Source organism: Bos indicus x Bos taurus, chromosome 4 (assembly GCF_003369695.1).
Source record: "Bos indicus x Bos taurus breed Angus x Brahman F1 hybrid chromosome 4, Bos_hybrid_MaternalHap_v2.0, whole genome shotgun sequence".
NCBI lineage: Eukaryota > Metazoa > Chordata > Mammalia > Artiodactyla > Bovidae > Bos > Bos indicus x Bos taurus.
Genome location: NC_040079.1, coordinates 14,509,767 through 14,523,762, shown reverse-complemented (window position 1 = coordinate 14,523,762; position 13,996 = coordinate 14,509,767). Strand labels below are relative to the sequence as shown.

Here is a 13,996-nt window from a genome sequence, read left to right as displayed (position 1 = left end):
TCTCTCTCTCTCAGCCTCAGAAAGTACTAAACAGAGTTACATTCTCATGGAGCAAAGGTGCAGTGGGTCACAACAACAACAACAAAAAAAACAATTAGCTCAAAGGTCTGATGTGGTTAATTCCAAGGCTGCTACTTGTTTTTCTTACATTTCAATTATGTTAACCAATGCACTCTCAGGTGCACAATGGATAAGAGATATGGGAACTTGGCAGCAAGCATTGGCCCAGTAATGAAGCCCTTTACCAGTACTATCTATTTTAATAATTTTTTATCCCTTAAAGGACTCTATGTTCATTAGGACTTTTAGAATGTTTTGGCTTCCTGTGTCTTTCAAGGTTGGGGAGTTGTGAACAATCATGTGTGTTAATTGCAAGAGTTTGAATTGAAACACTCTTATCATACCCAGGAGACTTATTAACTAAAGCCCTAAGTTGACCTTTTCCGGAGAAAGGTGGTCAGGGATAGCCCCCTGTTAATGTCAGAAGAGTTGGTGAAAGGCACAAAATAGTAAGAGAGACAGATTCTGGTTTTGGGGTAGATGCTCGAGCAGATCCAGGGAATCTCTCGAGCCATGATCCGCCTTGCTCATCATGGCTCTTCCACATGACCTTGTCATGGGTGGGATCTCCCGTGGTGGCTCCCGGCATGTCCCCCTTTTTAATTTTTAAGACAGCCAGATGTAATTCAGTTTCGAGCTTTTGAGTGTTCTGTTGAAGAGTTCTAACAATACAAGGAAGAATAATTATGAGAAGTAGAAGTAGAGCGGCCACAGCAGCATAGCTAAAAATAGTAGGCAGAATGTTTTCTTTTTTTTGAAATAAAGTTAGAAAGTGTATGGAAAAAGTCATTTGCTGGTGCCGGGAGCCACCATGGGAGATCTCACTCATGACAAGGTCATGTGGAAGAGCTATGACGAGCAAGGCGGATCATGGCTTGAGAGATTCTCTGGATCTGTTTAAGCATCTACCCCAAAACCAGAATCTGTCTGTCTTATTATTTTGTGCCTTTCCCCAACTTTTTTGACATTAACAGGGGGTTATCTCCGACCACCTTTTTCTGGAAAAGGTCAACTTAGGGCTTTGGTTAATAAGTCTCCTGGGCTAGTTCTTGCCTGGAGAACTCCATGGACAGGGGAGCCTGGCGGTCTACAGTCCATGGGATTGCAAACAGTTGGTCATGACTGAGCGACTGACACCACTTTCTGTCAAGAGAAACCTAGGCAATCAATGCCATTCTACTTGCCTATGCCATGTGTAGAGCTTTCATTGTTTTATTCTACTGTGGATGGGCCTATTGATGTAGAGAGACTTGGAGTTATATTTTATAGAAGAAATTGGAGTGGGTTTCTGAAGGCTGTATGAACAATCAAAGGCATAGCCACACAGGGCCCATTTCGTGCCCGCTCTCAACACAGATCTGGCGTCCTGGGATCTGCCTTGTGGTCCACCCTTACCTTGAAGCTGCTCTTTGCCCAAAGCAGAATGGTGTCCACAGCCCTCCTCAGCTTGGCATTCCCTGAGATCAGAATGACTGCATGTCCTGAGGGACAGGCTGCCATTATCCCTATGCAGACCATCACCCCGACCTTGCTGTGCCACAGCATCAGCAACGGTATCGAGAATAAGGCAGCACAGAGTGACAGCACATACAGGCAGAAGAAAGAGACAAGAGACCTGAGCGCCCGTGTGTGAGCCTCCAGGCTGGGGTCCCCAGAGCCTCTGGTTTTGGCCCTCATCATCCTCATATGCCTCCCCAGGGAGAACACCAGCATCCCAGAGGAAACCAGGAAAAGCAAGAAAGAAGGGATGGATGCCAGGCTGCAGAAGAGGAAGGAATGAAAGAAACTGAGTTTTGCAATGTTCAAATTGAGTTCAGTACTGTTATTCATGAGTAGCCTAGTTACAGCTGATAAATGAGATCCACTAAAAAAGTCCCATAAGCAGAGAAGAGTGCAGACACAGGAGAGAACCATAGCACCCAGAAGCATCTGGGGGATCTTTCTGGAGATCCAGCTTGCTGCATGGAGCAGGAAGGCGTGAGAGAAACGGACAATCTTGGAGCAGTAGAGGAGACTAAGGCACATGGTGAGCCAGAGTCCGGCTTGGTGGACGATCATCCAGAGTACGATGATGGTCTGGTAGCTGAAGCTCAGCGGGTCTTTCATCCGCTGGAAATGAGTAAGCTGGATGGCCTTCAGAAAGAGCAGCCCGTGTAGGACAAGCCGGGTGAGGCTGAGACTCAATAGGACAAGATCACAGTGGCTCAGTGGCTGCCTCCTCACCAGGTCCCGGAAATTGACCAAGAAAATGAAGGCGTTGAGTAGGATCCCTACTGCAAACTCCAGGACTGAAAAGAACAGAAATGCATTCCTGACTTCAGAGGGCACAGATACGATGTGAGTCAGAGTCACCATGATGCCTCTTCTGACTTGGCTAATCTAAGACTCATGTACTGCCCAGGAGAGAAAGTATATTTGTGTGCTAAGTCAGGACCTTCCTTTACAAGGCATCAGCTCTTGGTCCAGAGTTATCCCAAGGTGAGTGCATCAAAAGTTCAGACAGTAAACTTAGAGGGACAGTGCTTCTTTAGAATATCCCTTGGATACACACAGATGCTCATCGTGAGAGCAGAAGAATGATGGGTCTGTCTCTTGGTTGACGCAGAAGCTTTGAATAAACCCAGGTATTCTGTAACAACAGCCTTCCCAGAGGGCCAGGGCATGACATCAGGGATGCAAACAGGATAGGATCTTGACTTTCCAAGCCCAGTTTTGCATGCCCATCTGGGCGCCCATGAGTGGTGAAGAGAGTAGAATTTGTTTATGGGTTTTCAGTAAACTGACAGCAGGCAAAGCATATAGTCTCCGTGAACTGAGGTTTGAAACAGTGCCTCTTTCCATTTGCATACCTTCCATCACCCCGAGGGTGACTCTGAATCACAGACTATGTTTTTAATATGGACAAGGGCAGGCATGGTTCCTCTGCCGTTTGACTAGTATGACTGCTGTTGGCAAAGACTTCATTCAGCCATCATCATTATGCCAGGTGCCACGCTTGGCAAGAGGACTGTTGACATGAACAAGGCAGCATCTTACTATGAAGGGAGGGGGAAGGGGGAGTATCTGGCCTGGATCATTGCAGAAGTCTTGCAACTGCTCTCTCTGCTTCCCACCCCTACTCCCACACCACACTTTCTACAAAGCAGCAGTCGTGATCCTGTTAGCATGTAACTAAGATCATGTCATTGCTCTGTTCAAACCTTTAGGGCCCCCATCCTCCTCATCATTTCAGCTGAGTTTTCACAGTGACCTAGCGGTCCTGGGTATATAATCAGGACCTCCTTCCCTTCTCAGATGTCCTCATCTGAAGGCTGCTCACTGTTGACAGTGTGGGCTCTGGAACCAAGCTCTTTCAGGTTAAGGCCCAGCTCTGCTTCATCCTCTCTGTGCAAACTTGGCAAATGACTGAACCCTCTTAATTCATCTTATATGAAATGGAGATGACAATCAAAATAACACCTATCTCAGAGGGGTTACCTGAATTGATGCATGGAACATGATTGAGATTGTGCTTAGTGGCAACCCACTCCAGTATTCTTGCCTGGAGAATCCCATGGGCAGAGGAGGTTGGTGGGCTACAGTCCATGGGGTCACAAAGAGTCAGACATGACTGAGTGACTAACACTTGGCCCATGAAGTCCAGTCAATCAGTGCTAGTTATAGAGCCATCATCAGATCAGATCAGATCAGTCGCTCAGTCGTGTCCAACTCTTTGCGACCCCATGAATCGCAGCACGCCAGGCCTCCAGAGCCATCATAGGATCCACCAATTCCTCTTCTGGGTATATATCCAAAGAAAATGAGAGAGGATATCAAAGATATATCCATACTCCCATGTTCATTGTGGCATTATTCACAAGAGCCAAGATATGGCAGCAACCCAAGTGTCCATTAATGGATGAATGGATGCAATGGAATCTTACTCAGGCATGAGAAAGGGAAATGCTTTCTTGACTTCCCAAACCCAGTTTTGCATGGGTCCCATGTGATGTGGGATGGACCTTGAGGACACTGTGCTAAGTGAAATAAGTCAGGCAGAGAAGGACAAATAGTGCATGGTATCACTTACACTGTATATGAGAAAAAGGAGTTAAACTAATAGATGTGGAGTAAAAAAGTAATTTCCAGTGTTTGGTAGGTGGGAGAAACAAGGAGAGGTTGGTAAAAAGGTACAAATTTAAAGCTAATGCAGGCGTGTGTGTGCGCACTATATCACTTCAGTTGTGCTCGACCTTTGCGACCCCATGGACCATAGTCCACCACGTTCCTCCTGGGGTTCTTCAGGCAAGAATCCTGGAGTGGGTTGCTGTGCCCTCCTCCAGGGGATTTTTCAGACCCAGGGATCCAACCCATCCACGTCTCTTATATCTCCTGCATTGGCAGGCTTACCACTAGTGCCACCTGGGAAGCCCCCAACTTAAAGCTAGAAGATGAATAAAGTCTGAGAATCTGATATGTAACATATCATATATAACGCTGAATTGTATAAATAAAATCTTCTCAGAGAGTAAAACTTATATGTTCTCATCAAATACAAATTTCACATGTAAGTGAAAACATACAGCATTTGTCTTTCTCTGACTTACTTTTGCTAAGTGAAATACCCTCCAGGTCCATCTATATTGTTTCATATGACAAAATATAATTCTTTTTTATGGCTGAGTAGTATTTGTATATATACCACATCTTCTTTATCCACTCATGTGTGATGTGCACTTAAGTTGCTTCTATATCTTGGCTATTGCAAGAAAGTATGTACATTTTTTAGGACAAAGTGAGCTTCCTGTTTGAAACATCACTGAGCTGAGATTCCACAGTCCCTACAAACTTTTCCTCCCTCACATAATTGATTATCTAGATGCAAAGCAAAGGGGTGACGGGGGAGACATGACATAGAAGTGAGTACCATGAGATCTGGGGCAAGTGAGCCAAAGGCAACAGGGACTGTGAGTAAATGGCGGTTTACATGAGCATACCCCTCTGGGAGAAAGCGCATTTTAATTTAGAGAGGAAAGCACAGCTAAGTGACTTGAGATAACCGGGTTAACTGAAAGAAGCAAGGTAATGTTAGTGGAACAGATCACTGACAGGAAACAGACGGCTGGGGTGGTGGTGTTCTCAACCAGGGCCACGGTGATGAAGGAGGACATGGTCCACCAGAAAGTGCCCTGTGCTCTGGTAGGTGAGAGGAGGCCAGCGGATGCCTTGTAGCAGGAGGTGAGACCGGAGGGGATGGGCTCCTGACCAAGACCGGTTCCCTTCTCCTTTGTGTAAATTATAATATAAAGTGATCCATGGATGGCTTCTCATCTGGCACCTGCCCCCATTCCTACCTGGGGAGTGGCGAGTTTCTTACCCTGTGGGTAGGCAGTTATGGAGCATTGTTTGAGACCAGTGGGGAAGACCAGGTAACTGGCTCTCAGGAAGCATGGTGCCTGAGGATGAGTCGATAATGGAACCATGTCACTGTCATTTTTCCAAGTTCAAGCCAGCTTGGGATCCAGAATCTTCCTATCATTACTCAACAGCTGCCACTAGGTGGCACCAGACCACTGTGAGGTCTGGACTTCCTGGCCTCCTTGTGATAGCTCAGTTGGTAAAGAACCCATTTGCAACGCTGAAGAACCTGGTTCGATTCCTGGGTTGGGAAGATCCGCTGGAGAAAGCATAGACTACCCATTCCAGTATTCTTGGGCTTCCTTTGCGGCTCAGCTGGTAAAGAATCCGCCTGCAATGCGGGAGACCTGGGTTGGGAAGATCCCCTGGAGAACCGAAAGGCTCCTCACTCCACTATTCTGGCCTGGAGAATTCCATGGACTGTATAGTCCATGGGGTCACAAACAGTCGGATACAACTGAGTGACTTTCACTTCAGTTCCTTTCACTTTGTGCAAGCTCACCCCAGCCATTGATTTAATCTTGCAACCCTGTGACCTCATATGTTACAGAATTGAAATCTTAAGACTTCATCATGTATCACTCTGTGGTAGGCTGAATTGTGAAGAGTGTGGTGACACTTCCATTTTACTGATGACAAGGTAGAGTTTCAGAAAGGTTCGTTAAGTAGCTGGGCCAAGGTAACTAAATTACTAAGTGAGGAGTTAGGATGCTGATGCTTTAGATGGGATTTAGCCAAGAGTCCTGGGAATTCCTCCATCCAGCTCTGACAATCACTTCTATCAAATGAAAGGAGCAACTGCGAAATTGGGTGTAAGGTGCATTACTTTATTAAAAGATAGACCTGCGTCTAAGAGCTCCCAAGAAAGAGCTCTGATACTAGTTGGTTTGGAGCATGCAATAGACCAAGGCAGAGTCCATGCATCTAACTTGCCATTCTGTTCAATAGCACTTATTGTTCAGTCGCTAAGTCCTGTCCGACTCTTTGCGACCCTATAGACTGCAGCACACCAGGCTACCCTGTCCTTCACTATCTCGCAGGGTTTGCTCAAATTCATGTCCGCTGAGTCAATGTGGCAGTTGTTGCTAACTGCCTGCACACTATTAGTTCTTTCCTTTTCAATGCCAACGTATTATCAGGCGTGTCAATATTAACTAAATATAAACTGCATTTGCCATCTTTCTTTCAGGTTAGAGTGTCCAGTGAAACACAGGAAGAAGACATTGGGTGGGAAAATCCCTTCGAAAGCCCTCGTTTCCTTTTCTTCTGTCTGGGCCTGAACTTGGATGTTGTGGTTGGAGCACCAGCCAGGAGGGAAAAGCCAAGAGAATCTCAACCCTGCAGTTTTACAAGTTCTTGAAACCCACCAGCGACTACTGTGCTCCAGAGGGAGCAGAGAAAGTGAGAAAGGTCATCGCTTTCTGTCTTTAAGGCACAGTGCTTGGGCCTCTGTGACTGGAAGCCGAACGCCGTGACTCACCGATGACTTGCCTGTGAGAACGGCTCTGAGTCCGTTTGCCTGTCTGAGCACGTGAAGCCAGGAAGTGGACTGAGGGAAGGGCAGCTTGTCCAGCTAGCCCCGTGTCTAGGTTCACTTATGAAGAGGCAGAAAACTGGAAGCAGGAGAGGAAATGAAACGGAGCCTCTGCTCCCTGCGTTTAAAGCAGCGGTTCCTAATATTTTTGGCAGCAGGGACTGGTTTCGTGGAAGACGGTTTTTCCACAGATGGGGTGGGGCGGGGGGACGGTTTCCGGATGATTCAAGTGCATTACGTTCACTGTGCTTCTTTGAGACTCTAATGCTGTCATTGATCTGACAGGAGGCAGAGCTCAGGCGGTAATGAGAAGGATGGGGAGCAGCTGGACATAAAGATGAAGCTTTGCCCGTCCCCCTGCCGCTGACCTCCTGCTAGGCAGCCCAGTTCCTAGCGGGGCCACTGATCCATGGCCTGGAGGTTAGGGACCCCTGATTCAAAGCGTGTTCTGTCCACTTTGAACTGACAGAGGGAGGAGGGCAGAGAGGTAGCCGGGGAGACGAATTTAAAGATGGTCTCACTCAGCTCTTATTTCTGTTGCTCCATCTTTCAACTTTGCTCCTGCTGCTGACTAATCCTGCTACAGATTCTCTGTGTGTTCCATTCAGAACAAGAACCTGAGTGGTCTGGTGCTCACACAGCAGGCAGAGTCTGGAGATGCCAGTCAGCTGGAGGCCTGGCTCTCTTGGGTTCATGCCCATCCCAGGTTCAAGCAGCACAGGGGCCAGCACGGAACCTTGTGATTAGAATCATACATAGGTCACTTTCCCCAGCAGGGACCTCAGGGTAGGGTTCCTCTAGAAGGTGCTTGGACCCCTCCTTGAGCTTTGTCTTGTCCACTAATATGAATGATGCAAGAGGAGGTTTTAAGTAAATGCTGATAGAACTGTGAGACCTTGGCCGACCATCCGTCCTGTTCTGTTTCACTCTAGTGGAAATAGGAAGAGACCATGGAGCAGCAGTGTTCAAGCAGACACTGTGAGGGTTCACTGTCCAGCAGAGACGGAGGGTGGTGGTGTGACCTGGTGATTTCCAGAGAGGGGAACAGAGAGGGAGTTTGTGGGAGAGAGGAGGAGCCGGGCAAGAGGGTACCAGGGACAGCCAGAGCCTGAGCATGGCTGAGAGACATTGTCGGTGCCTTGAAGACATTCCCTCTGGCATTCTTTTCACGGTTTCTCCTGGGGTGGGGACCTGGGGGAAGCAGATTTACCAGGTGCTCATCACAGAGGAAAATTTCTGTAAGCTTAGTGTTCAGGGTTGAAAAAAATTCATGCATGCCATTACTTTATACGGCCATATTTTTCATAATTCCCAAATATTGATTCAAATTGCTGATTCTTCTCCAAGGGCCTTTTTAAAAAATTTATTTATTTTATTTTTGGCTGTGCTGGGTCTTCGTTGCTGGGTGCAGGCTTTCTCTAGTTGCGACGAGGGGGGGCTACTCCCCAGTTGTGGGCTGTAGACGTCTCACTGTGGTGGCTTCTGTTATTGCAGGGCACGGGTTCTAGAGTTCAATAGTTGCAGCACATGGGCTCGGAGTTGCAGCTTGGGGCTCGTAGAGCAGGCTCAGTAGTTGGGCGCATGGGCTTTGTTGCCCTGAGGCACGTGGACTCTTCCCCAACCAGGAAGTAAGTCCATGTCCCCTGCATTGGCAGATGGATTCTTAGCCGCTGGACCAGCAGGGAAATTCTCCAAGGATCTCTGACTAAAGTCAGTTTTCCAAGGTGTGTGCCTCTCCGTGGATCACCACATAGCCCCAGGTTACATGTATCCTGAACTAAAAAAGACACTTCTATGGGGAGGCCATATAATTCAGAGGCAACTTGTGAGGATTTGAAGGGCACACAATTGCAAGTTGTTGTTGAAGCCAACAAAGTATGGACAATATTCTACTGTTAGATTGAACTGGAGTGGTTAGAGATTTTTGGTGAAGGTTTTTACACTGGACAAACGGAGACGAGTCTGTACGAGCAGGGCCAGCAGAAATTGTTGGATTGCTGGGTATAGAAACTCATAGAGCATGGCTTCAGGAAAGGCTGATGATGGTGATGGTGGTGGTGATGATGGTGATGGTAGTGGTGGTGATGATGGTAATTGTGATGGTGGTGATGATGGTGGTGATGATGGTGGTGGTGGTGATGGTGCTGGTGGTGATGGCGATGGTTGTGATGATGGTGGTGATGGTGGGTGTAGGATGATGGCGGTGGTGGTGATGGTGGTGGTGGTGATGGTGGTGATGGTGGGGGTGTGTGATGGTGGTGGTGGTGATGGTGCTGGTGGTGATGGCAATGGTTATGATGATGGTGGTGATGGTGGGTGTAGGATGATGGCGGTGGTGGTGATGGTGGTGGTGGTGATGGTGGTGATGGTGGGGGTGTGTGATGGTGGTGGTGGTGATGGTGCTGGTGGTGATGGCGATGGTTGTGATGATGGTGGTGATGGTGGGGGTAGGATGATGGTGGTGGTGGTGATGGAGGTGATGGGTTAGTAGTAGAAGCAGTAGTGGTAGTAATATATATAGTATTTTGGTGAAGAAGCAGGAGGATCACATGAAATTCTGTTGTGCACTGTTCTTCACAGAATAGGGAAAATACTGGCAGCTTGTCTCTACTTCTTCTTCTTTGGGGTTGAATAATCTCTTCTGCTACTTTCTATGTGTCTATTCTAGTCTCTTTTGGGAAAACAGGTATTTTCAATAAAGCTTTAATTTCTGCCTCTCAGTAACATGTGAGTATGATTCAGACTCTAGGTGTCAAATCCTAATTTCTGGGAGAGAGCACCCCATTGGAACAGGTTGGATCATCTGTCCAGTGCTGGTCCAGTCAGCTGGCACCAGTGAGCAGGGCTGTGGTAGGGTCCCTTACAGGAGCTTGTTGGTGTACCTTACATTTTGGGGAGGAGGGACATGGAGGAAATGGTAGAAATCTCTAGGACAAGATTTGAACTGAAGAGACATAGCTGCCTATGAGGGGAGGATGGTAGAATTTGATAACAGAAGGGAGCTGAGGTTTCCTCTTTGGGACACGTGGTGGAGAGTGAACTTTGAATTTGTTGAGTGAATGAACAAATATTTAATCTGAAAAAAGCAATTTCTGGATTTACTGCCTTCATACTCTGTGAACATTGGATTACTAGATTAAAAGTAAGTTAGCACAGGTTCAACTTGGGCCACTCTTTAAATGACCTTTAGCAAGTCATTTTCCTTAATTTGTTTCCTCATTATACATGGGATTTAAAAATAATCCTGCCTTATCTCTTTGTGGTGATCAGAGAGATAATACAGATTAAAGTGCTCTGAAAACTGCAAGATGTTATACAAATATAAAGTTTTATCATGAACATGTGAATACTAAGTAGTATCCCTAATCACTCTCTCCTTGGGCTCACGCTGGTATTTGCACATGTTCCTGTCCATGGGGGTGAGAGGTAGAAAAGGATGAAAGGCCGTGCAAAACTGCTGAATAATAGGTATTTCACAAGAGGAGGAAATGCTGTAATGCCCCGTTTGCTTTATTCTCACCTTCCTTTGAACATTTCTGGGCGGGCAAATTACTTTCACTCTAAGCAACTTCTTCATTGCCAAATAGCCTCTGATGTGAAGAGCTTATTTTGGGGGCAAAAGAAGGACAACCAACTTGGTTGCAATAAAAAGAGGCAGGCAAGAATACTGGAGTGGGTAGCCATTCCCTTCTGCAGGGGATCTTCCCAATTGAGGGATCAAACCTGTGTCTCCTGCATTGCAGGTGGATTTTTTTTTTACTATCTGAGCCACCAGGGAAGCCCTAAAAAGAGGTATGATTTATAAAATTTTGTAGGCTATGGAGACTGTGAGAGATGCTTTGTGACATGAAGGTGTGGAGATGGCATGCGCTTGTGTAAGGGGGTGAGGGAAGATGGGGGAAGAAGGAGTGTTAAGGAACCATGGCGAACACAGTCAGGAGCTCAACTGGTGTCTCTCCCTTAGCCTGTGGTTCAGTGTGGGAGGCGCTGATGCTCTGCATTTGTCTGTCGGTAGTCCAGGGAGGGAAGAGACCACTTCCTCCAGCCCACACTAGTGAGGCTGTTTCTGGGGGTGGATGAACTGAAGGAAGTGTTGTTAACAGAATTTAAGCTAATGGTTCCACTTGCTGGGTTTTCTTTGACTTTAAGAAAACACAGTTGGGGAGGGACTGGGGAAACTGCGACCCTGGATATCAGGTTACCTACTATCTCAGCTTAGGCTCAAAGTCATATATGTCAAGCCTATTATTACCTCCAATTCACAGAGAGGGCAATTGACCTTCCGAACATTGGAATGATTGCCCAAGGTCTGTGGCACATAGAAGAGAATCCAATATTCAAACCATGGCTTGTTTGATTCCAAACCGCGTGCTCTTTCTAGAAGACTTAACATGGAAACAGTGTCCAAGAGATGGTTTAACTTGATTTCAATGTTACATCCATCTGTTTCAAGTTAACTGGCTTATTTATGGATACTTTCAGGATCATCTAACCCACCCACAGTCCACTGCAGGTAAAACCCAGACAGATGAGTATCTTAGTTTTTATCAGGATTTTATTCTGAGAAGGGAGACTCCACTGTCATGTTCAATGCTTGGAGAATGGAAAACACACTGGGCGGTCATCTGTCCCTTCTCTGCTCAGAGGTCAGTCCAGGCTCCTTGCTTGGGTTGGGCTTTGATGGACATTCTCAGAGACCTCAACCAGCAGGGACTTGATGGGAGGCTAGATGTTCTCTGAGCATTTGGGGGTATGCTCACCTATAAAACAGAGCACCAGTGTTGAATGTACTGTGACTTTAGCTGTTCAGAAATGGGGAACCAAAAATGTTAAATTGAGCATTTAGAGAAAATTTCAGACCAAGTAAGTGGATTTTAAGCTTAGCTTTGCAAGAGGAGAGGGGTTTTTGCAGAAGACAGAGGACAAGAGGTTGTAGATCCAGCCCTGGAGGAGGGCTGCCCTCAGGCAATGGTGCAGAAGCAGCCATGAGCCAAGTTTAATGGTGCTTAGTGAAAAATTACTGGATTAGTGGAGTCAAAATGACAAGGAGGGCCTTAAAGAGAGAAAGAAGAGTTTGAAATTCATCCTGAAGAATAGACCATGCCTATTTTGTTTGGACTATGAAGTTTGGAGACGGTTGCATGGTCTTGCTCAAGATCGACTGTGATCCACCAGCTCTTTGGTCTTCAGGGAATGCCCATGGAGGATCTCATGGTAGCAGAGTTCCATACTTTTGGGCCACTCCAATGGACATGCAGCTTACACAGGTCCCAGTGTTCTCTGTGACTATGACTTTTTTTTGTTGGAGGTGTGGGAAGAAGCAATATTCTCAGTAAAGACTCACAGTGACAGATAATCCTGCACGTTGAATCCTAGGCAGAGAAATCCTAGGCTCAGAAATCTATTTCATGTTAATGATAGCCTGGGCAGTGTGTTGTCTGCGGTGGGTCCCTGTTGCTGGTGGGAGTCTTCTTGCTAACAGAATCTCCATGATGTGGTGGCTCTAGCATACTTTTACAATATTGTCCCTGACTTTACCACAACTGTCTTCCCCTGTCTTTTTGCTAAAGTTTCTAAAGCAGGTCTCATTCTTCTAACCTCGGTGCCTTGTTGATTCCTTAGCCCCCAGTCTCCTTCAGTCTCTCTTTTCTTTCCCACTCCCATCTATCTTGGCCTTTGGTTTCTTTCCTGTCCCTCCTGGTTGGGGTTGTTCTTTTCCCAGTGGCATTTTTCAGTGCTCTCTTGTCTTTTGCAGCAGAGCCATTTAACTTCTTACCTGCTCCTGGCTGTGAGGTTATGGAGACATTACTCACATTTGTATTCCAGTGCAGGCTTGATGAGACTGCCTGCGTCTGCACTCTGGTTTGACTTCCTGTTAGTTACACAAGTTGTGGGCAGTTGCTCTTTGTGCCTCAGGTTTCTCCACTTGAAAACTGGGGTAATAGGGCTTTCCCAGGTGGTTCAGTGGTTAAGAGTTTGCACTTCCACTGCAGGGGGCATGGGTTTGATTCCTGGTTGGGGAACGAGGATCCTGTATACTGTGTGACTTGGCAAAAAAAAAAAAAAAAGAGATAAAATAAAACTAGGGTGATAACAGTCCCTGCCTCATAGTGTAGTTATGAGGAGAAATTGAAATCTTGTCTGTGAATCCTTTAATGTAATGTATGGGTCATAATACGTGTTGCAAAAATGTTGCTGTCATTGCTATTCTGACAGACCCTCAGTTATAACACACATATAATAACTACATATGATTACAGCCATGAAATTAAAAGATGCTTGCTCCTTGGAAGGAAAGCTATGACAAACCTAGACGGTGTATTAAAAAGCAGAGACATCACTTTGTGGACAAAGGTCCATGTAGTCAAACCATAATTTTTCCAGTAGTCATGTACAGATGTGAGACTTGGACTATAAAGAAGGCTAAGCACTGAAGAATTGATGCTTTTGAATTGAGGTGCTAGAGAAGACTCTTGAGAGTCCCTTAGACAGCAAAGAGATCAAACCAGTCAATCCTAAAAGGAGTCAACACTGACTATTCATTGGAAGGACTGATGCTGAAGCTGAAGCTCCAATACTTTGGCCACCTGATGCCTAAAGCTGACTCATTGGAAAAGACCCTGATGCTGGGAAAGATGAAGGGTAGGAGAAGGGGGCAACAGAGTATGAGATGGTTGGATAGAATCACCAACTCAATGAACATGAGTTTGCACAAACTGTGGGAGACAGTGAAGGACAGGGAAGCCTGTTGTGCTATAGTCCATGGGGTCACATAGAGTTGGACATGGCTTAGAAACTGAGCAACAACTTCAATCAAAATCCTGATTTAGGAGAGAAGGAGATATTGGCCTATTTGAAAGCACATGTGGTTGGGAGTCCAGGGTCTGGGCTCTGGTCACAGCTGTGACAGATGCATAGTAATCATAATAATTGTACCTGACACCATTTATTGTGTAACACCAAGTCTTTTACTTGTGCTATAGGGTTTAATCTTCATAATTTGAT

The 13,996-nt window shown here is 46.2% G+C and overlaps 2 protein-coding genes across 2 annotated transcripts in view; one reads left to right on the top strand and one right to left on the bottom strand.

Annotated features, from left to right (window-relative positions):
• Nucleotides 1-1,407: 1,407 nt before the first annotated feature.
• TAS2R38 (taste 2 receptor member 38) lies at nucleotides 1,408-2,415 on the bottom strand. The gene has a single exon (XM_027540319.1). The coding sequence runs from the start codon at nucleotides 2,413-2,415 to the stop codon at nucleotides 1,408-1,410; it is 1,008 nt and encodes a 335-aa protein (XP_027396120.1).
• An 8,326-nt stretch (nucleotides 2,416-10,741) lies between these two features.
• MGAM (maltase-glucoamylase) overlaps nucleotides 10,742-13,996 on the top strand; it is a 96,661-nt gene continuing 93,406 nt past the window's right edge. The window contains exon 1 of the mRNA XM_027538805.1: nucleotides 10,742-10,783. The gene's annotated coding sequence lies outside the window, so the exon portion shown is untranslated. The remainder of the gene's footprint in view (nucleotides 10,784-13,996) is intronic.